At 32.2% G+C, this 24,305-nt stretch overlaps 1 protein-coding gene across 3 annotated transcripts; it reads left to right on the top strand.

Moving 5' to 3' along the window:
* Positions 1 to 476: 476 nt before the first annotated feature.
* Positions 477 to 23,273, top strand: LOC127711717 (uncharacterized). 3 transcript variants are annotated; one of them, XM_052217825.1, is made up of 13 exons: positions 477 to 579; positions 1,683 to 1,750; positions 5,279 to 5,471; positions 8,444 to 8,749; positions 11,132 to 11,192; positions 13,125 to 13,195; positions 13,694 to 13,756; positions 14,856 to 14,891; positions 15,767 to 16,003; positions 17,094 to 17,711; positions 18,676 to 18,794; positions 19,809 to 21,002; positions 21,641 to 23,273. In XM_052217825.1, the coding sequence occupies exons 1-13, from the start codon at positions 558 to 560 to the stop codon at positions 22,430 to 22,432; spliced, it is 3,780 nt and encodes a 1,259-aa protein (XP_052073785.1). In that variant the 5' UTR covers positions 477 to 557; the 3' UTR covers positions 22,433 to 23,273. The 3 variants fall into 3 exon arrangements, with proteins under 3 accessions (XP_052073785.1, XP_052073787.1, XP_052073786.1); XM_052217826.1 differs by lacking the exon at positions 1,683 to 1,750 and having other exon boundaries at positions 540 to 579; XM_052217827.1 differs by lacking the exons at positions 17,094 to 17,711; positions 18,676 to 18,794; positions 19,809 to 21,002; positions 21,641 to 23,273 and having other exon boundaries at positions 15,767 to 16,306.
* Positions 23,274 to 24,305: the final 1,032 nt, after the last annotated feature.

The raw sequence follows: 24,305 nt of genomic DNA on the forward strand, positions 1-24,305 counted from the left end.
TCATGCAATGGTTTACAATGCCTATATAACGCTTCTCATAAAAAAAAAATAATAATGGTATAACATAGCAAGACATAGATCAAAGACTGGTTGACTCCAAAGTAATTATAATATGCCTAGTGAAAGTCTTTCTTTGAACTGAATATTTGTAAATGGGGTCGTAAAATTCTGGCTCAGCGTGTCAGATTTCGCGACCATATAACATTTACAATGTATCGTCCTAAATATAACTGTCATATTTGCCGCTGAACGTTTAGCATTCGTTTATCAATCAATCCATTATTGCGTTAAGATTTTCCCGGACTTCCAAATTTAAAAATGGCATGAATTGGTATTTGTATTTTCTTTTTAACTGAATTCTTGACACATAAATATTTTTAAAATGCACTATGAACACTTATCGGCATGTATATTGATTTTTAAACATTATCAAAGATTACGTAATATAGTGTTTCCTGTGTTATGGGCTATAATTAGGAAATCTTGACTAATCATGTGTATTTTATGTTGATATATGGATTTCCTTCTCGCCATGTTAAGACAGTTTGTAGAACGAGATGAATCCATTTTACTTATTTGGTATGTATATTTTCTGCTATTCATTATGAAAAATGCCTTTAACACATACCTCAACCTATGAAATCATACATATCAATAATACACACCCGATTTGTAACTAAAACAATTCCCTTTCTTTGTTTTCAGTAATACATGTACATGTACAAAGGGACCATAATTTAACTTTCAGAAACTGAATATTGATATATTTTCAAAGAATCTTTGTTCAAAAGACGACTTTCCAATTTCAATTTTATGAATGTCCTGCCCCGGTTGACCTGGGGTCATTTTGTGGGGGACACGTCATAGGATATTGTGACTTGAAAAATATTTGCTTTGTGACTTTAAATTTGCAAATAAAACCCATTCAATATGATCGAGATTTTCGTCCTCAAAAGACTTATCAGTATTTAGTTTTCTATGTTGTGTTCTGTGTACTGTTGTTTGTCTGTTTGTATTTTTTTCTTTTTTAGCCATGGCGTTGTCAGTTTATTTAAGTAGGGGTTAGCGTGGAAATTTTTTTGTTGGCACTACATGGATAAAACCAGAGAATTCTGAATATCTGGCAAAAGAATCAAAAACAAGAGGAGCGAACATCCTTAATTTGTCTTTTGGTGTTTTGCCATGGCGTTGTCAGTTTATTTTCGACTTTGAATGCCCCTTTGGTTTCTTTCGACTCTCTTTTATCAATGACGTTCGAATAAAAAAAAAAATGAAAAAAAGTCAAATAAAGTACGAAGTTAAACATGTTGAAGAGCATTGAAGACCCAATTTCCGAAAGGTTTTGCCAAATACAGCTAAGGTCTATTCCTGGGGTTAAAAATCCTTAGTATTTCGAAAAAAAAAATAAGTTCAATAAACAGTTAAAGTATAATTATGACATTATCAATGATAATTCATGTCAACACAAAAGTGCACCGAGTGGGATTATGAACTAATTTAAAAGTTCACAGGTCAGCTTTCTTTTTGACAGAATGAAATCAAAATAGTAGCTCAAAGTTAGCATTTTCTGCTGACGTTTTTGTGAAATTAAACTTGACAGGTCAAAATGGAGAATATTATACAAATGATTGAATTACATTTATGAACAGTTTATTTGTTTCACCTTTTTAAAATTATTGTAGAAAATGTATGTGTGAAATATTGCATTCAGAGAATATATGTGGTGCACAGTGTATTACTTATAGTATTGGTAAGTGTGTATAGAAGAGGTTTTCTTCTCCGTATATTTCTGCAATTTTACATCTTATGTCAAAATAAAGAGATGTGGTATGCTTGCCTATGAGGCAACTATCCAACAGAGTCCGAATGGCGTAAGCACATATAGGAAACAGTAAGTCTATTTTCAAACTTTACAAAAATATGAATTAAACACAAAATTAGGTTATGGACTAGTTCGCAGGGTTAATTCTGTAATTGTAATATAAAGACATGATATGATTGAAAACATGAATAAATACCAATATTATCATATTTCATAAGATCAATATGATTACAGAAAAATACAACCAACCATACAAACACAAATCCGAAACCAAGCGTCTTTTTGGCAATACCAATAGAAACTTAAGGATGTTCGCTACTCTGTTTCAAAATAACAAGATTTTTAAAAGTCTGTACTAAAATGATAGTATATAAATAAAGGAACTAAAAAAGCAGAAAAAAATGAAGGGTCCGTGTGCTTGTTTTCAAGATAAAAGCCACTGAAAATTTGGCGGGAAATGATTCTCTCTAGATTTTTCATACTTTTATCATTGGCCGCTTTTTTGTTTCAAAAACTATGAAAAAATAACAAGGATTTCATAAGATTTTCAAAGATGGCCTTTTAAACTATATGTAATAAAATTATGAAATGAAAAGTAGGGGTTAGTGGGCAAAATTTTTTAATGGCAATACATAGATAAAACCAGAGGATTCCGAAAATCTTGCAGAAATTCAAAAACAAGAGGAGCAAACATCCTTAAGTGTAAGACCTCACCTGTAGATAGAAGTACAGGTAAAAAAAATGTTTAGTGGTTTTGATACCTAACCAAGAAAACCAAAGACTTGAAAATAAGGATTTGATTCATGTGACAATTTTGGCTAACAGCAAAGACTGTTTGGCACGGAGTCAGAATAATGTGTCCACGAAGGGTGCCATGTCTTCCTGTGGACCGTTACCTAATGACATAGCACTTAAACAAATACGACTCTCTGTGTTGGTAAAATACAAAGCAGGGCTCATATTATTCATATCACATTAACATGCGAGTTGTTCTTATATATCTGTAGTAATTGCCACTGGACATTTGTCAACAATCTAAGACTAATTCCTGACATAAACAATGTAGACAACTTTGACATTAATGTTAAAGATCGCCTTATTAATACAGTTACAATTAAAAACCAATTGTTCAGAGAACAATTGAAGGTCTTTCCACCCTATGATATGGAAAATATTAAAATTGGGTTTGAAATGTCACTTCCAGTGCCAAATGATAGCTTATTGTAAGCTGATTTTAAAAATATATGGTTTCTTTACACTTTGTTTGAAATAAAGGAAGATAATTTGTCACTTCCGGTTTGAAAAATGTCACTTTCAGTATTATCTGAAAGTTTACTTGACACTGATTCCAAAAATTTATGATTCTATATACTTTCACATTATATAAGTACAAATAATAGCTACTTCCGGTTTACACAAGGTCATTTCCGGTTGGCTTTTCAAGGACATATGGCTAGCAACATAATGCAAAAGTCCTATAGCTTTATCATGTATACATATGAAGTTAAAGAAAAGATCAAAATCGAGAACGTCAAAATTCCATATGACTTTGACCTCAATTTCAAGGTTATAAACCTAGGACCTCTAATCAAAAGACCCTAGGTCTTTATTATATATGGTTAATGAGTTATATCAATATTCTCATAATTTCAAATATAAGATGGGGAAAACTGCCATTTAATGTCAACGTACCCTTTCAACCAAAATTTATGTGTTACGACATGTCGCAACTAACAATTTAACAAAATATGCTGTTGATATCTTATATCGTGTTTGAAAAGAGGTAAAAATAAGCCAAAATCCAAATTTAAAAATGACCTTGACCTTTGACCTTGACCCTATTTTCTTTTTTTTTGGACCAAGGACCTCAAATCAAAAGACCCTAGGGTCTCTATCACTTATGGTTTACCAATTACAATTACATTTCACTTATTTTAAATACAGAAGGGGAAATAACTCTCATATGGATGCTCCGGACCGCTTCGGTCAAAACTATTCTTAAGATCCTGAGGATATAACGAGCAAATTGATGAAATAATTTTGTCGTAATCTTTTACGGTTGTGAAGGAGATGCGCACACAAGAAAAACAGTGTTTGGGGAGATAACTCTTACAATAAAAAGTGTTCGGTTAAACAGGGTCAGTTTCAAAGTCGCAATAATTGTTAGATATCATATGCAAAAACTCTAAGCGACATCTTACAAAACCACCAAACACCGACGGAAGAAGAAAAAAAATAATAATAATTAAAAACCAATTGTTCAGAGAACAATTGAAGGTCTTTCCACCAAAAGCCATGTATTTTGATATGAAAGTAGTAAAATTCTGTTTAAAATGTCATTTCCAGCGTCAAAATATAGCTTATTGTAAGCTGATTCCAAAAATATATGGTTTCTATACAATATTTTTTAAATAAGGGAGACAATTTGTTACTTCCGGTTTGAAAAATGTTACTTCTGGTATTATTTGAATTGTTTACTTGACACTGATTCCAAAAATATCTGGTTCTATATACTTTTATATTAATAAAGTACAAAAATAGCTACTTCCGGTTAACACAAGGTTACTTCCGGTTGGTTTTTTCAAGGTTAAATGGCTTGAAACCTAATGCAAAAAGTCCAATGGCTTTATCATGTATACATATAAGGTAAAAGCAAAGGTCAAATTCACGAACGTCAAATTAACCTATGACCTTGAGCTCAATTTCAAGGTCATCAACCAAGGACCTCAAATCAAAAGACCCTAGGTCTTAATTATATATGGTTAATGAGTTATATCACCATACGCGTAATATTAAATACAAGAGGGGAAAAAACTCCAATTTAATGTTAGCGTACCCTTTCAACCAAAATGTATGTGTTACAACATATTGCAAGTAACAATTTAGTAAAATATGTTGTCGATATCTTATGCGGTTTTTTAATAGAAGTGAAAATAACCCAAAATCAAAATTTAGAATATGATCTTGACCTTTGACCTTGACCTAATTTTCTTTTTTTTGGACCAAGGACCCTAAATCAAAAGACCCTATGTCTCTATCACTTATGGTTTACCAATTACAAATGCATATCACTTATATCGAATGCATAAGGGGAAATAACTATCACAAATTATGGAATCTCTTTACCGCTTCGGTCAAAATAATTCAAAATATCCTGAGGATATAACGAGCAATTGAGAAAAATAAAATTGTCGTATTCTTTTACGGTTGCAATGGAGTAATGTGCACAAGAAAAACAGTGTTCGGGGAGATAACTCTTACAAAATAAGGTATTCAGTTAAGCGGTGTCAGTTTTAAAAGCGTATAAACTGTTCGATATCATATGCAAAATATCTAAGCAACATCTTTTGAGATAACAATACAGCGCATGAAAAAAATTAGGAAAGACCTAATGATGAAATGAAATGCTTTTAAAGCTCTACAAAGCTTATCATCTCCTCTTACCTATATATTCAGATGACAGGAGTATGCTTTGGGTATGAATTAAAATGTCCAGAAGCTTCCCAGTGGAGAATCAGAGCTACGTCGTTGTGTCCAGATTCCTCCAAATACTATTGTCTTGATGATGCAGCTAAAAAGCGTTACCTTGGAAACAGATTGATGAAAGGAGTGTCTGAAAACTGCACAAAGGTTGACGTAGAATCCCCTGGTAAGGTCTTATTAATATAATAATATTGAAACATTGAGAATAAAACTTATTCCAACAAATAAATCCAGCTATAAATAAAGTCTTCGAAATAAACATCACTTAAAGTTCACACGAAGACATAAATATTATATTTGATAAACAAAATGTTTGATTCATTGATGATACATTAAACTAATATACATGATCTTATTTTACTCATTAAAAAAAAGGTCACACTATATAGTAAAAGTAATGAGTGTAGAGAAATAACCTTTCTGTTTTGTTTTTTTGTTTTTTATTTCTTTTATTTGCGTGTGTGTGTGTGTGTGTGTTAAAAGGGTTTTCTTTTTTGCAAAATTAAATGGAAAAAAAAAAGATATAAGCAATAAATGTTGAAAAAACATGAAAATAAAAATCCAGTAACATAAATAATGAATTAGTTTTACCCTTGTCCGTCATTCCGTCATTCTGTCATTCCGTCATTCCGCAACAAACCATTATACGGACTTTTTTTCTAAACGCCTTCAGATATTGGGCAAATTTTTGGTATGTGAGTTAACCATGATGAGTTACAGATCAAGTTTAAGTTTCGTTCCGCTCTGCTAATTTTTGCCGAAATTACGGGCTTTGGACTTTGATAAATTGTTGAATTCCGTCATTCCGTCATTCCGCAACAAACCATTATACGGACTTTTTTTCTAAACGCCTTCAGATATTGGGCAAATTGTTGGTATGTGAGTTAACAATGATGGTTACAGATCAAGTTTAAGTTTAAAAATTTGTTCCGCTCTGTTAATTTTTGCCGAAAGTACGGGCTTTGGACTTTGATAAATTGTTGAAAATCATAGTTATACGGACTTTTTTTCTAAACGCCTTCAGATATTGGGCAAATTGTTGGTATGTGAGTTAACAATGATGAGTTACAGATCAAGTTTAAGTTTCGTTCCGCTCTGCTAATTTTTGCCGAAATTACGGGCTTTGGACTTTGATAAATTCTTGAAAATCACAGTTATATGGTCTTTTTTTCTAAACGCCTTCAGATATTGGGCTGATTTTTTGGTATGTGAGTTAACCATGATGAGTTACAGATCAAGTTTAAGTTTCGTTCTGCTCTGCTAATTTTTGCCGAAATTATGGGCTTTGGACTTTGATAAATTGTTGAAAATCACAGTTATACGGACTTTTTTTCTAAACGCCTTCAGATATTGGGCTGATTTTTGGTTTGTGAGTTAACCATCATGAGTTACAGATCAAGTCTAAGATTTGTTACACTCTGCTAATTTTTGCCGAAATTACGGGCTTTGGACTTTGATAAATTGTTGAAATCACAGTTATACGGACTTTTTTTCTATACGCCTTCAGATTTTGCGCTGATTTTTGATATGTGAGTCTACCATGATGAGTTACAGATCAAGTTTATGCTTTGTTCCGATATGCTGATTTTCATGTCGTTTCAACACATCTTCAGTACATCCACTTCCTGTTTGCTGATAGTTTGAAATTTAACTACTCATTGATCAAGGAAATGTTTCATCAAACTAGTATTGGTCTTGAGAGCTGGATACTATCCATGCATGTTTGTGTCCACATGTGTTGTTAAAATTGCAGATTTTTTCAACTTTTTGAGACGGGGCCATTCGTGTCGTTCCGACACATCTAGTTTTTTTTTTTACATATATCCACTAGATTTGAGAGCTTCATTCGTAAGATTGTGAAGACACTGTTGTCAGGAATATGACAGTTGTTATCCATTCGTTTGATGTGTTTGAGCTTTTGATTTTGCCATTTGATTAGGGACTTTCCGTTTTTAATTTTCCTCGGACTTCGGTATTTTTGTTATTTTACTTTTGAAGAGACTTTGATTTTTTTCTCTTGATGACTTTTCTGGTTGTATCTCTATTTTTTATACTAGATAAAGCACAAGGAACACATTACATTTCTAACTTGCATTATTAGTTCAAAATGTAGTGAGCAAATCGATTATGAAAATATCAGTTGATTCAGATATGCGGTTTTATATTTGGCAATGTAAAATTAGTGTAAGTGTAATTACGAAAAAAGAATATATGGTGCTCTTTTTATTCGTCTTTGTATATTAACCTTTACTGTTCAGTCAATTTTTGAAAATGTACTTTTGGCGTGGCTCGGTATTTATACCTCCCTTCATTGTGTTATTGTGCTATGGTCATTTTTTTTATATTCATGTCTTTCATTTTTGCTTATGTACTTTTTCTATAGATTGTCTACATGCTATTTTTTTTCTTTGTTGAAATAGTTTTATATTGATTAAGATTATAACACAATGTTGACTGCTGTACCCCAAATGTTGACAAGTTTACCTATTATGTCGGTTTTGCTCACAATTTATTGTCAATATAATGGAAATATATGCAACTGTCATACAAGTGAGAGGTTTATCTAGCTATAAAACCAGGGTTAATCCACCATTTTCTACATAAGGAAATGTTTGCACCAAGTCAGGAATATGACAGTTCTTTTCTATTCGTTTGATGTGCTTTAGCTTTTGATTTTGCCATTTGATAATGGACTTTCCGTTTTAAAATTTCTCTGGAGTTCGTTTTTTTTTGCTATTTTACTTTTTACGCATAACGGAAAGAGTTGGGATACGCTTTCATCGTAGGCATGTATCCACATAACGTTATGAGTTGACATATACCTTCATCGTAGGCATGTACACACATACCGTTATGAGTTGACATAATTATACCTTCATCGTAGGCATGTACACACATAACGTTATGAGTTGACATATACCTTCATCGTAGGCATGTACACACATAACGTTATGAGTTGACATATACCTTCATCGTAGGCATGTACACACATAACGTTATGAGTTGACATACACCTTAATCGTAGGCATGTACACACATAACGTTATGAGTTTACATACGCCTTCATCGTAGACAGACATACATTAAAAAATTAAAGAAGTGAAATATACAAAATAAGGTCTTATTATATATTTTTAGGAAAGAAGATTGTTATTCGTGGTCAGTTTGATGCTGCTTTCTGCGATGCAAGCCGATATCAACCTATCAAATATTTCACAAATGTCAGTGCCGAGTGCTTATTCCAAAAGTCTACATGCTCTGGACTCGGACAAACTATACACACCAACAAAAACCCGGTTACTGATCTAACATGTAGATGTGATCATAAGAAGGGATACACCTTTACAACACCTCCCAAGAACCAATGTTTTTGTGTGCCTTCTGTGGAGGATTGTTCATGTTACAGAAAACCGTGCAATAGTTCAACGATTGGATTATCCCAAGGTAAACACACTTTTTACTAAAGATATTCACAATAAAAGCTATGTTATTCCTTTTTGGTCAAAGAGCTCTTCAAATGTTTCGGTATGTATACATTCTTCGGCTTTGAGCGTTCCTGATGAAGGTTAATAAAGAAAAGTGCTTCAGACGCATGAAATTTATAAAGTGTTTGTTTATATTTTATTCAAGTAGTACTTTATCAAAGCAATGCGGTATTTGGGTGAGAGTGCTTGGCACAAAGAATAATGTGTCCGTTTAGGATGGCACTCATTCGTATGAACTGTTACCTTGTGAACTAGCACGTTGTTTCGTTACAGAAGACGGGTGTTTGCATATATCATTAGCATATTTTTCCAATTATCCATGAAGTATCAAACATTAAGCAGTTTTATCAACACTATATTTACTCTGCTTAAATCGTCCAAAATTAAGTCTGTGATGTATGATCAAATAACGCAATAACAGCCAGCATTTCAATACTTGCAACATGTGGTGATCGTTGTTTTTTGTCTGTTTGTAAGTTTGTCAAAGATCACTGAATTGTCTGCTATACCCATTAATAAGATAGTACTCTAGACAAACAAGCAAAATTAAGGCCCCACACAAAAAAAATTTTTTTCGGAGTTTGCAGATCAAAATAGATGGGCGGCGAAGGCGAGTGAAATTGTTTTATTTATTTTTTTTATTAATTTTGCAATTACTCGACATGTGATATGCCAAGAACGACTCCGTTTTTTAGTTGTTCGACAATAAACATTTACCCCAACTTTCAGCTATGTCTCTCCGTTTCTGTTGAGTTTTGTCTAACATATAACAATCCAATAGTATCCGTGGTCGGCAAACAAATGATAGTGTTTGACATCGGCACCTTCGAATTTTGTCAAATGCAAAATTAGGCGAAATTGTTGATAACACTCATTATTTTGAGTCGAGTTGCTGAAAATTCAAAGCGCGATTCTGACGAACAAGACATTACTTAATAGGTGTGGCCTTAATGACGGTCTTGCAAACTTTCAGATCTTACTTTTCTATCGTTTTATTATTATCTCTGTGGTTTCATGATTTAGTCTATCTAGTCAGTTATATTTTGTTAATTTTAGGGTTGATGAACCCTTCTGTAGGCCGATATATAACTAAATATTCAAAATGCAATAGTATCAAAACAACAAGGATGCTGAAAACAAAATGTGTGCCATTTTGTATATATACCAAAGGGAAACGTTGTTCATAGCAATATATTGTTTCATTGAATTTGAAGTCATTTGAAACTTCAAATTTAAAAAAAAATTGTTGAAAATGTTTTATATACTTGAATGACTAAGTTTTACTATACAAGTGTACGTGAACTTGTAAAAGAAAATCCTTTATATTATCAAAATTTGTATACATATACTTCTATTGAATTGTTGTCTTCCCGTATACTAACTAATTCGCCGATATTTTCCCGTATGCAGTGACCTTAACTACGTGACCTCTCGTTAGAACTTCGGCCACCGCACAGTGCAAGTGCAAGGGAAAACCCACGATGAAAGAATGTAAACAAACATGCACTGGAAGGTACATAGCAATAACGGATTCTTAGAGAACAAATTTAATACAACAAATCATTTAACAACTGTTTAGGAAAAATTTCATATCATGGGAACTCATCGAAATAAATAAAAATATATATCATGTCTCTTTCAGTACAATTATTTGTCCCATGCTCCACGTAAACTTCGGCAACATACTCGAAAGTTAATTAGTTTGCGATCAACAATCCCTGAATGAAATATTGTTTGTCGATAATACGTTATAGATTCGAAATAAATATAAAAGCAAACGTGCAGACATGACTAGGTTTAGTATATATGCATGCATTGGTTCAATAATTTCGATATCATTAAAGTTACAAGAAACTCGTTTCATATGATTTTAATGAAACATGGGGATGTTGTGGCAATTCAAGCCAATATATTTAAAGAAAATCCGTAGCCTTTTTAACAGATTTTTTCGTTATAACATTTTTTAAAATAGATTACTCACTTCTTTTTTCGATGGTTCGCTACCATTTAATGTCTACAAAAAGCCCAAACAAACTTGACAATCCAAAACGCTTGTGCTGATTAATAAAAGACGGGCGCACCCTATTTTTTTCTTGAATAGGTCCATATAGTTTGTACTTGTTTTAAGTACTATCTTTATTTAAAATATCGTTTTATGGAAATCATTGTTTGCAGTGCATGCAGTACTAGCTCCCCTATCTATTAAGTACCAAATGTTCAAATATAGTATTATAAGAAAGGCTGTGGATTTTCTTTACAATTTCTTTATGTTTAGCATTGAAACAACAAAAGGGTAACACGTGTTACTAATGTTACATGCAAGAATATAATTTTTTTTCAGATTATCAGTGCTTTTCAAATATATCGTCAGTAATAACACAAAATTGTTCATTCGTTAAAGGGTAAGTTCTTTTTGTAATATTGCATGAGCTTGTCCGTTCGTATGTGTGTCAGTCACTAATTGTGACGTTTTGCGCTCGCTTACTTTAAACACCCCTAGAGTTGGATGATGCAACATATTTATGATAAAGATATGTGGTATGATTTCCAATGAGACAACGAGAGTCCAAATTACATGGGTTTAAGAAACTAAGTATGCCTTTTCAACATAATCACATGTTTCTCGTAAAAGCAAGGAACTGTTTAATGACTTTTGAAAAAAAAACGTATTTAAACTGAGTACAATGTACATATGTACAAAAATCGTTTCCTTTCTCAAACTTTTAAACCCCTCGGCATTGGATAAGGACACTAGAAGGTGTGTCGTGAACGAGGACAAAAACCGTACATTGAAAGTCATCAAAAAAATTACCTCCATTTAGTCACCCCTGTACGTATGTACAAAAATGGTTTCAGCTCTATTGATTTAAAGCCCCTTGGGTTTACGGGATGCATAAGCTATATATATAGTGATGCGCCAATAAAAAATTTACCTGTTGTGGCTATGCGTTATGTTTAAATGGAATAATCCTAATTACTACGAATTACAATTTACTAATTTACTCGAATGAGGCCCTCCGTGCAGGCTACAAAATCTATCCTCTACTTGATAATTGAGTCAAAAATTTATAACCCCAAATTACTTCGAAACTATTCAAGTCACTTGTTTATATTTACATGTATTAGTGGGTCTTAGTTTTTCGATGTGAATTATTGCTACAAAGAAATGGCGACAATAGGATAGACCGATGTTTTTTATTGCTACAAAGAAATGGCAACAATAGGATAGACTAATGTTTTTTTTTATTGCTACAAAGAAATAGCGACAATAAGATAGTCTAATGGTTTTTTTATTGCTACAAAGAAATGGCGACAAAAGAATAGTTTAATGACTTTTTATTGCCACAAAGAAATGGTGACAATAGGATAGACTAATGTCTTTTTATTGCTACAAAGAAATGGCGACAAAATGATAGACTAATGTTTTTTTTTATTGCTACAAAGAAATGGCGACAATAGGATAGACTAATGGTTTAACTTAAATATTCAAAACAAAGATGCCAAAAATAAGGTCTATTTACTGTCAATACACGGAAAATTTGCAGTTGAAGTTCAAAATAAACTGTACATAAACATATTCTTACGTAGCCTCTTGAAAAGATATCCTAATGTTGCAGGCTAGGAATGGGCAACACAAAGATTGAGAAATTTTCATAATAGTACATGTAGTATTAATCACTTTTCCTTCTACTCCAAGATAAATACATGTTGATATGACCAGTTTTGGTGTAAGATTTTACATTTGTATAACATGTAAGGAATTACTGTAATATTTTTTTCTGTCTATGAAGAAATAACATAAAAAATGTGGTGCATTCTGAAGGTTATCGCAAATAGACAGAAAAAATATTACAATCTGTCCTTATAATTTAATTCTAAATTCATTTTTAGGAGTAAATCATAAAAAATGCGTTGATAACGTAACGGTCGCATGACAAAATTATGTCTATGAGCATCATGAGCTGATTGACAAAAACACTTTCAGCCAATCAGAAGACGTGTTACTTCTAAAATTAAAATATTTTGCCGTCAATGCATAGCGGCAGTACAGTTATGGCATTGAAAAACATCTATATTTCAGATTGCAAATGTATGCTCTGGATCCACACTTCGAAATCAATATGTTCACTCTTTTAGAATGATGTCAAAACAATTCGGACATTGGAATCAAATTTATTAACCTGTACTTTTGTTATTTTGTCTTGTTATTTATAAGTTTAATTTTTAATAACTGCTTAGTATACAATTGAGGAATGTTTGACTTTCATTGCATTTGTTTTTGTTATAAACATTTTATTTATAGAAATGACAATTAAGTTAAAATGTTTTATCAGATCAGACAAAAAGGATGAAAATATATCATCTACACCAAAAGTACCAGGTTTTATAGACAAAACACAACCACGTATGTATTTTATATCTTTATAACATTAGACAAGGCCACTGCAATAAAATTAAAAACAACATTGATACAATCTACCAAAAATGCACTATCTCGTTAACCATATTTGACATTTGAATTGAAAAAGGAATAAGAAGTAAAACAACAAAAATGCAGAACTTCATTGAAAATTTAAATCGGAAAGTCCCATATCAAATGGCAAAATCAAAAGATCAAAACCCTTTTTTTTTTTTATTTTTATCTTTTTTTCTATTGATTTCAGTATGACAATTCCATTTGTTTTGTCTACACCTCTTTTTAAGATACTATAATATATATTTGAAACAGTTGCAAAATAATGAGGTTTCAAGATTAATTCAAAATTTGAACTTTTAATTTGAGAACAGACAACTTTGTTAAAAATGCATGACAATCAATATGAATATGTGGCGCTAAGATATCAATGAATTTGTTTGTTCTAAATTTTACTTTCTTTGTAATGAATTCAAAGTGTAATTTCAGATGCAGCTAATTTTAGAAGAACACCTGGTATATTTGTTACAAGCATTTTATGTTTAATGCTGGGTCAGTATTTAACACAATCAATTTATTATAATATTTTGTATAGCTATCATGCTTTGATTGTTAGTGGGGCTAATATCCCCTGTCATAGTATAAGAAATAAAATAACAAAAATACCGAACTCCGAGGAAAATTCAAAACGGAAAGTCCCTTATTAAATGGCAAAATCACAAGCTCAAACCCATCAAACAAATATATAGCAACTGTCATATTCCTGACTTGGTAGAGGCATTTTCTGATGTGAAAAATGGTGGATTAAACCTGGTTATATAGCTAGCTAAACATCTCACTTGTATGAGAGTCTAAAATTCCATTATATGGACAGTAATGTGGGAACAAAACAAACAGACATAATAGGTAAAAATGTCAAAAATAGGGGTAAAGTAGTCAACATTGTGTTATAATCTCAATCACTATGAAATCAAACAAATATGGCAACAACAAAAAAAGAAAAAAAGGGCAAATAGACAAAACACATGAGCAAAAACGAAAAACAAGAATACAAAAATTTACCATAGCACAATAACACAATGATGGAATGTATAAGTACCGAACCACGTCAAGTGGATATTAAGAATGATTCTTAACTTTTAATGGACCTGCAGCCGGTTGTACGAACGTGTCATTAGTCTAATGAGTCATTAAGTCTTCGTTAGCCTAATGCATCCTAAAGGCTTAATGAAGACTTAATGACCCATTAGGCTAATGCCACGTTCGTACAACCGGCTGCAGTACAACAGTTACCAATTTAATCTGACTTCAACTAGGTGTAACTTTTATTTCCTCGACGATCTTCGGATGAATATAGATATGATTAAATATCGAACATATTCGGATATCAATGTAGTCACCAGGACATGACTAACAATAAAAATCAATGTTTGAGTAATAGAAGATTTCTATGTTAGAATCAAAGTGAGTTTTTTTCTTTACAGAACACTTGTTTTTTTTTCCATTTTCCTGTAAACAAAATTGTATTTATGCTAGCAAGATGTGTAAAGCGCTTAAGACCTGAGGTTCCATAAAGGCTTTATTGAACCTCAGGTCTGGTCCTAAATTAGGCTTAAATGACATGTTATACAACTAGATTTTTTTCTTTCAGCGATATTTGCAGTAGTTCTATTTCTGATATACAAAGGTAAGTTGATTTATTTTATTTACATATTATTAAATGAATATTCCCATACCATGTTGCCCATTTATAATATGTTGGTTTTTTTTCTAGAGACTTTCACATGTTTTCTCATATCAAGTTGTGTTAGAAGAATTTAATATTTATAACACTTGTAAAAAATCAAGAGAGTCAATAAACTCTCCTGTTTTTGATACAAGGTTATTTACCATACGTATAACATAATGTTTTACATCACTATATTTTTTGTATTGGTGTCTGATATGCATTTTTTAAAGAAGCTTAGAAATAGTAAACATTAGAATACATATCATTTATACTTCATTAGAGAAAAAAAATATCTTGTGGTTAGCGTTCTAAGCAGTATTATTCAATCAACCATATAACATAAAATAAATGTTCCAAGCAAAATATACCTGAACAAAAAATAAATGACGTATCGAAACCATTTATTTATAGTTATCTATGTTCAATGTCAGTTTCGTTTAAAAATGATCGCACAAACGATTGTTATGGGTGTCGATTTTTATTTATTATACGCACACGCCGATGAGTAGAACTAAAATGCTGATGAATCTTCGAAAATGAGAGTTCTGATGGGGAAACGTGGGAATTAATATTTATCGGAATAGGGGGTCGTTGACAATGATAAGATTCTTGAACCTTAAATGCAAATGAAAAGATGATAAGTAATTGGAACGGTGTTTGCGCGATTATAACCGAGATCCGCTATCCCTTGAAATTAAAAGATGCAGTTTTCTTATTAGATTTTTACAATGTTTCATTAGTAAGCCATAACCTTCCTCAGCTAATTATAATGTATAAAGACAATGAAATATATGAAAGGTTTGATAATTAGGATTATTACTAACGTTCAACAGATTTAAAGAGTCTGAATCCAGAAGAAAAACAGACAATACTTGAAAGTATAAACAAAGGAGAAGAAATCTATCCACACATTAGACTTGTAATTATAGGAGAGAATGGTGTCGGTAAAACATGTCTCATGCGTCGACTTTTGAAACAAAGCATTCTAGGCGTGGAAAGTACAGACGGCATTGATATAGACGTGGCAAAATGTAAAATCAGGATACGAGATGGGAAATGGATTTACAAACGTATGTTATTGCAGGATATTCATTAGGGGAAATGAAATTAAGAAAAAAAATTAAAACAAAAACAAAATTAAAACCAACAAGTACAACAAAATAAACGAAGATTAAAGTAATGGACTAATCTGATTACATAACGACCAACTTAAATTTCTCAAACTACCTGTCTAACTAACATTTTAAATTCCAGAATTCATTGATATGTGATTTCTTCAATAACAAGGGAATAATAATACTTTTCGTCTAAAACATCATTTATAATCTTTTATTAAGTTTTGAATCATATGCAACCCTAATTAACGTCTGGAGCAGTACCAAATTCAGGGCCCCTTTCAATTTTTAGGTAAAGAATCGTCCCAAAATGTTTTCGATTCGCTTTGATCGGCAATGTATATACCTTTGTTTCCGGAATTACGCCCTCTCTTTGAAAAAACTGGACCCGTCCATGCGGTGTTATAATTATGTGATAGGCCCAAATAGTACCTTCGACGTAAAAAACATCAGTTTCAAAACACAAAAACAATTCTGTGGAATTAAGGTTTTCATAGAAGTTTACAAGATAACTGTTGAAAGGCAACGTTTTATTTGAGTCAGTTTAGTATGAACATGCACGAGCGTTGAATGAGAGGCGAAAGATACCAAAGGGACATTCAAACTCAAAGCCGAAAAAAAACCTGACAACTCTATGGCTTAAAAACAAAAGACCAAAAGACAAACAACAGTTTACAAAACACAACATTGAAATCTAAAGACTAAGCAACACGAACCCGGCCAAAAACCGGGGTGATTTCAGGTGAGCAGATCCTGCTATAGTTAATACTCGTCCATCTGCGTCACAATCGATGAAAAGATCAATATATGAAGTAGATCTTCTTGTTCTGGTAGTATCCTTCATCTAAAGTTCAGCGGGATGTATAAAATGCAAGCACTCACTACAAAAAGCCAGCACGCACTAAAAATAGCAACCATAATAGCTTGTGCATCACCAAATTTCATATAGATTAGAAATTACTATTTTTAATATACTGTCAATATTAAACCTTTCTTTCTTTTTTTTTTTTTTTGTTAAACAACTTTTTTTATCTTATTTTATCAGCCAGCGAATACAACAAAAAAATTGCAGAAAGAGTTAAACGGGCTCTGACCGTGCAAATTAAACAAATTGATGAAAATAATCTTACCAGTGCAAGTAGCAACAATGTTGATTGCCCCAACATAGAGGAAAATCAATCGCCAACTGATGAACGACAAATTAATGAATCCAATACTCAACTAGAAAAACATGACGTCAGTGACAAGATGATTGTTCCACAACTTGATGATACACTAGGTTCGACAGACGATGATTTATATATAATGGAGACAGGCAGTGAAGAACAAAAACCTGTTAATTTACAGAGAACATATGCACATAACGATGAACATTTTGGTTCGCATAATGGCGAAACTGAGTCTGACCATAAATCCGTATTTGAAGACCAGCGTTTGCTTGACGATTTAGACCTGTTAGAGTCTGTAGCTAGTTGCAAATTATCGGAAAATGAATATGCAGATTGCGGATTATGGGACTTTGCTGGTCAGAAGGAATTTTACGCGACTCATCAAGCATTCATAACAAGCAACAGTATTTTTCTATTAGTAGCGGATATATCGCAAGATGTGAATACAGATGTTGATACTTCTATGTTGCAAAAAGGATTTGATAGCATTGGAGGTATATTTTCGAAATCACTACATGCACATGAAGAAAGATAAGTAAAGAAACTGGGCTTTTAGTGCTTTTCTTCATCTCAAAATCACAGTGATTCCTTCAGCACGGAACAAAAACTAAACCCACTTTCGGTTAAAAAGATTACTTATGACTGCTTTGAATGCGATTATGTTCTATGTGTCGATCAATCTACTGCTAAGCATTAAAACACACAGCTACGTGGAAATATCAACAAATAATAGAAAATAAATGCCAAAGAAATCTTACAGAAACTGTCACAATTTGTCTGAAAATCGCACTATATCGTGGAGAAACAAAACAAAAAATATATAACAAAAGTACCCATCTCCAAGGTAAATTAAAAAAGGAAGGTCCATAAAAAATGACAAAATCAAACGTTATCAACACACGGAACGAGTGGAAAACAACTGTCATATTCTTGATATGGTATAGGTAAATCAGAAGACAAAAAAAGGGGGGAGGTTAAACCTGAATTACAGCTAGCTAAACCTTCTACTTGTATGGCAAACATTAAGACAACAACGGGGCACATAAAAAAATGTGTGAAATAACTTGTCAGGAGGTTACGGATACCTAGTTAGGGCATATAATTTGGAGAAAAAGAGATGCATAACAATTTCATTAAATAAACTGACCAAAAGCAATCAAATAATTAAAACATAAGAAAAGCTCTCCCTAGAATAAATACGCCTTATTTTAATTATATCAGACTATACACCTAATGCATAGAGAAACTTGTTTCGGTCTCAACAATACTAAAAATGATTTCCTTTTAAAAAGCACTCAGAGCATTAAATACTATAAAGTGGATGTGTAGGACGTAAAACGATCCCATCCGTTTGATCGACCTTATCATTTAAGAATGATATTAGCAAACACTAGCTCTCGACCGTGATTATTTTATTGAAACTATCTTGATAAATGAATTCTATGTTTTATTTAACAGAATATATTGATTTCTGGTTCGATAGTATTCACTGTTATGCAAATGGAGCAACAGAACAACGGCAATCGACCTTAGAGCCACGAATCATTGTTATTGGTACTGGAACTGATAAAATAAATGTAAAAATTCATTTAAAGATACTGTAACACATTCAATTAAGGAATGCCTCATTAGATAGACTAAATTTTATAATCAAATTGAATAATATCTATTTATATTCGTTCATGTTAAACTCCACAAGTTTTTGACAACATCAAAAAGATGTGTAATAACCTTGAAAAAAGTCCTAAGATGAAGGTCAAGTTAGACATCTAACAACTATTTCCATTAGCTATAACATTTATTTTGGCATGCATCCAAACACATACTTGGAAGCAAATTTCAGCATATGATTAATAAATCTTGCCAAGAAAAAAATATGTATATATTCAGATCAAATACTTCAAGTAATTCCGAAAGATGAACTTATTGAAACTATGTTCTATCGGAAGGTAAAGGACCAACTAATTAATTTTGTAATTTTTTTTTAGAACATATGTGTATATCCTGACTATAAATCCTATCAGGGTTTTTCATCCGAAGTGAAAACTGGATGGTAGGGTCATAGCTTGATATTTATTGAAAATATCTAAGGCTAATGAGTCTCAAAGCGAGAGGATTGGTAAAACCGTTCATGAGACTATATATTTTGTAACTAAATGAACATACAAAATAATTGAAAATATGAATGCTTCAATACATTTCTTATTTTGTTTAGGTCAAGTCTGGGGAGATTCACAGTTACCCATAGTTAAAAGTTTAGTGCGGTTAAATATTTAGTTGTCACTGTTCATTCATAAAATATTTAGTTAATATGTTTAAATTTACCTTACTTGTAAACTTTCCAGCTTATAAATAGTAATCCCTTCAGACAGTTTTGTGTATGCCTTTTCAATCTGAATCTCTGTTTGGATTTATATATTTGCTGTCAAATCTAAAGACTGTTGTTCGAAATAACATGATATGAAAACAAAATTTGTATTTTTTTGATATTGTAAGATGCATATAAGATTATGATTCGTGTGCTTTCTGTTTCTTTCACATGCAAGTATTGCAGATTCTTAATTTTAAAATTGATGACTACTATATTGCAGAAGAAAAACCTAGAAAGCAGGATACAAGAATGGCAAAGAAATGTAATGGTTCTTCTTAAGGATCAAGAAAAAGGAAGGCATTTAGAAACATTTCACTATATTTCAAACAAAGAATCGCCTGAAAGTGTAATCGACGATCTCCGTCAAAAAATATTTAACACCGCCAAAAAACTGTCTGTATGGAGAAAAAGTACTCCTCTGGTATGGATTAGACTTGAGACAAAACTAAACATCTTAAGAAAATCGAATGACAATATAAATATTATAAAATTCGAAGATATTAGTCGTATAGCCTCCAAATGTTCACTTACAGACTATGAAGAACTAGTTAAGTTTTTAAATGAGCAGAATGCAATTGGAAACGTTATTTTCTTTGAAGATATACCCGAGTATATAATTTTAAATCCCAAATGGCTTGTCGATGCTTTTAGATGTGTTGTGTCAGATAAAATTAAGACAGACATTGACGAGAGTGGAAAGATAAGTCGAGAACTAATGTTAAAATTATTTCAAAAGATCCCTGAATTAAAAATTGAAACATTCGATGACCATATCCTGAAGGTAATGGAAAAATTTGATATAATAATAAAACCGAGAATTAACGAAAACCTTGATGAGGAAATATCATATTATATACCATCCATGGTCATTAGTGATTCGACGATCGCGGATATAAAGACATCTTTTGGATTAAACAATCCTAATTCTAAATCATCACCATGGCTTATTTTAGAATTTACATTTCTGCCACTCGCATTCTTCAACCACGTGTTTTTCGATTACATTCGAAAATATGAAGTATGCAAAGATAGAAACAATAGAATGGCCTTTTACCATGGAATCGGAATCTTTTACATTAACAAAACCAAAAAAGAGCAGAAATTAGTTGTTTGTTTTTCCAGAAACATTATAGCGCTTCAAATCTGGGATTTAGAGGACAATATGGGAACTGTTTGTAGAAATATCTTCAATGAAATTGAATCAACAGTCCACAGTCTGCAACAAAGATATAAGTTAACATTAGCATATAAAGTGAAAGTAAAATGTGCTGGGGGAGACTATAATAATCAGCAAGGAAGATTGAAATTATCTGATTTAATCAACATAACCAGTGGAAAATTCTACTGCGAAGAACATAATGAATTTCATTTTTCGCAATCTCTATCTTCAACTTGGTTTGAAGGACAAATAATTGTAAGTATATGCATCTAACAAAAACTAACGCTTTACGTTCACATTCGCTTTTGAAGGGCACTAGGTCGTCACAACGTTTATGTTTGTAAAATCCTTATTAAATGAACACTGCACTTTAATTTCTCCACTTGATACGAAATTGACTAACGTATGGTTATCAACGAACAATAACTAAACATATGAAATTACCTACAAATGACCGTGTGCAAGACTTATCAGCAGAGCTTCAATTTATTTGGTATAATCTCGTTTACTTGGTCTAAATAAGGTTTAATTGCAAATTGTTCAATGCTTGAGAGAAAACACCAAGCCGATAATGGTCTGGTGTATGGGTTTCCTATCAGATTAAAAGTTACCTTAGTATGTTGCAGTTAAATTGTCTCATTTAGTTGGTATCAATTAAGTCAGATGCATTTAAACCATTTCAAAATTGGCAAATATGATTATTGAACAAATATTGATTGGTATTTTCCGCACAGCTAATGATCAGTACTCCTAAAAAGACAATACTGGTTGATTGAAATGTTCAAAATGATTTTTACTTTCATTTCAAGAAAACCGATGATAGAGTTGAAAAAATGCATACACTTTAGTCCTTTTGCATATAAATTTTTAGGATTGAATTTATTATTTTATAGCAACCTACAGAAACATTGGAAACAAGTGAAAATATAAATTCAAACGAAAATCCCAGATATAAGTTACAGAAAACTATTGATACAGGTGAAGCAAGATTATATGACATGGTGATTAATAATGATGGCCTTCTCATATGTTCCGATGGCGAATGTGATCAACTCGTTACCTATACAATGACTGGTGAACGACAACTGACAATGAAGTTGTCAGGAAATCCATATAGTTTAGCTGTTATTGATAACAGCACTGTTGCTGTTACAATACCAAAGGACGAAAAAGTAGTTATAATAGATTTGAATAAAAAACGGACTAAGAGAGAAATTAACATTAGTGCGTGGTGTACTGGCATCGCATTTATTCATAATCAGCTTTATGTTTTTGCCAAACAAACATTGAAAGTTGTAAATATGGATGGGCCTGTCCTAGAAAGCATTGACTTGCCTGAGTTTACTTCAGATGATTGTTGTAGTAGTAGAGAAGGTAACATTTACTGCACAGATTACAATAAGCTGTATTGTATAGACACTAAGGCCAATGTATTATTTTCTTTTTCTACAAAGAATGCGATTCACCCTAGAGGAGTTACAGTAGATGACAAAGATTATGTTCTTCTTGCTTGCAGTCATTCGAAAAACGTTCACAGGATTACATCTGATGGTTCACAGAGCCAGGAGATTATAGCAGATTTACCAAAATCAGCTTGGTCCCCTTTTATTTGCTTTGATATAAATTCAAAATCAATTGTTATTGGAATGGAGAATAAGATTTTAATTTATGAAAGGAGAGAATGACGAACAATTATATTGGCATTTATAGAGTGTTATTTGTTTTACTAGCACACTACTGTGGAATGTTATTACCCGAATGTATCATTGGCCAAATAGTTAGAGATTCTCCCTTGATATGATTTTTTATATTTCTGAAATTTTCTCTTGATAAATAAAAAAGGATATTGACAAACAAAGGTTTCATATCCGCCAGGTAAAGTTGATCTCAGATAACTGGCATACAGGTGGGGCCTCTACCAAGAAACAACGGAAATCATCAGTCGAATATACGTCCTGGCAAGAATTAAATACATGTACTTAATATACAGAAACGCCCCCGTTACTTGTGATTGTTTTTTGCTGTTCTAATGTTAAGTTTCTCGCGGAATTTTTAATTTTTCGAAATATATTTTTCGACATTTTGCATCGGCTATTTGTCCGTGTAGCTTTTTTTTTCTAGTTCTTTCGGTTTTATCTTGCATCTCTTCTGCTTTAGCTTGATTGACAGTTAAGCCGCGATTGTGCATTTCAGAGAATCGTTCATTAACCTCTTTCATGGTTTTAGTTTGTCGCATGTCCGTTTATCGTTTGATTACAAAAGCATTTCAGAAACTGTCATCACCAACATGCTTGTATTGTTGTATAAGACAATGTTTTAATCATTAAATGGGTGTGTATAACACAATATAAGCATAACCATGTGATAAACCTAAACTAAACTTTAAGTACTAAATTATTTGGTCGTACAGACTTGATGCAAGGACTTATCACGAACAATTATTAGAAGTTAGAATTAATCGTGAATGCCATGTCTTGATCGTCTGATCTAACCGATTAAACATGAAACAAAGGATACAACAGACCGATAAATGTATTTCATATATTTCTTTACAATAAGGAGCTAACGTTGTGGTTTGTTGCGATCATCAGTATGGCTCGTTTCTTGGTGATACTACTGTTTGTGTGTTAGTTTAATTTTTTTTTTTTGTCTTTTTTGTATTGTTTGTTTACATAACCTTCTTGATATTTTTACACTTTCATTTGACCGTTCAATAGTCTTCTAAATTTTGTATTATTGTGCAAACTATAATGTCATACAAACATTGCTGATAGGTTTTTTTTATGTCTGTTTGCTCGTATAGCTGTTAATTGTAGGGTTGTTTCTCTTACAGTCCCGAAACTGTTTATTTATCTTTATTATTTTCCCTTTTTTCTCTGTGTAACTATCTTTTTGTTTTTTAAATTGTAAGTATCATTATTTGTGTTTGGCTTGTTTTTTTCGTTGTCTGTATATATCTCTGGTCTTCACACAGCTTATTTTTTGGAGGGATGTGCCTTTTTCTACAGAACTATCTTGGTGTTTAAGTTTTCTTCTTTTCTGTGTGGCTGTCAATGCTTTCGATTTGTTGTATTTGTCTGTTTAACTGTCTCTTTACTTCAGTATGTCTCCGAACCCACACAACTGTTTCATAGCTTATTATTTGTCTCGTTTATCAGTAGGACTCCCATATATTTGCTCTTATATCTGGTTAACAACTTTTGGTTTGTTTTTTTTCAGGTATAAACTTAAGAAGATGTGGTATGATTGCCAATGAGACAGCTATCCACCAAAACTTTTACTGAATAGTCGGCTATAAAATGCCTCGACATGAAACATATGAAACAATTCAATTGAGAAACTGACGCCCTAATTTATAGCAAAATAATTTACGAAAAACAAATATGACAGACACGAACTAACCCAAACCACTGAATTGCAGGCTCCTGATTTTGGACAAGCACATACATAATGTTGCGGGGTTATACATGTATGTGAGCGCGCAAACCCCTCCCTAATCTGGGACAGTCATGTTACAGCAGAACATAAGATCAAACTATAAAAATTAGTTGGAAAGGG

This window comes from Mytilus californianus, unplaced genomic scaffold (assembly GCF_021869535.1).
Source record: "Mytilus californianus isolate M0D057914Y unplaced genomic scaffold, xbMytCali1.0.p SCAF_8, whole genome shotgun sequence".
Taxonomy (NCBI): Eukaryota; Metazoa; Mollusca; class Bivalvia; order Mytilida; family Mytilidae; genus Mytilus; species Mytilus californianus.

Bases quoted from the DNA above. Each gene is read 5' to 3' on its own strand.
- LOC127711717 (XM_052217825.1), top strand. From the start codon at position 558: ATGAATCCATTTTACTTATTTG. The intron at 1,751-5,278 runs GTAAGTGTGTAT...CTATATATTCAG, and splicing joins GTGTATTACTTATAGTATTG to ATGACAGGAGTATGCTTTGG. The intron at 11,193-13,124 runs GTAAGTTCTTTT...ATGTTTTATCAG, and splicing joins AATTGTTCATTCGTTAAAGG to ATCAGACAAAAAGGATGAAA.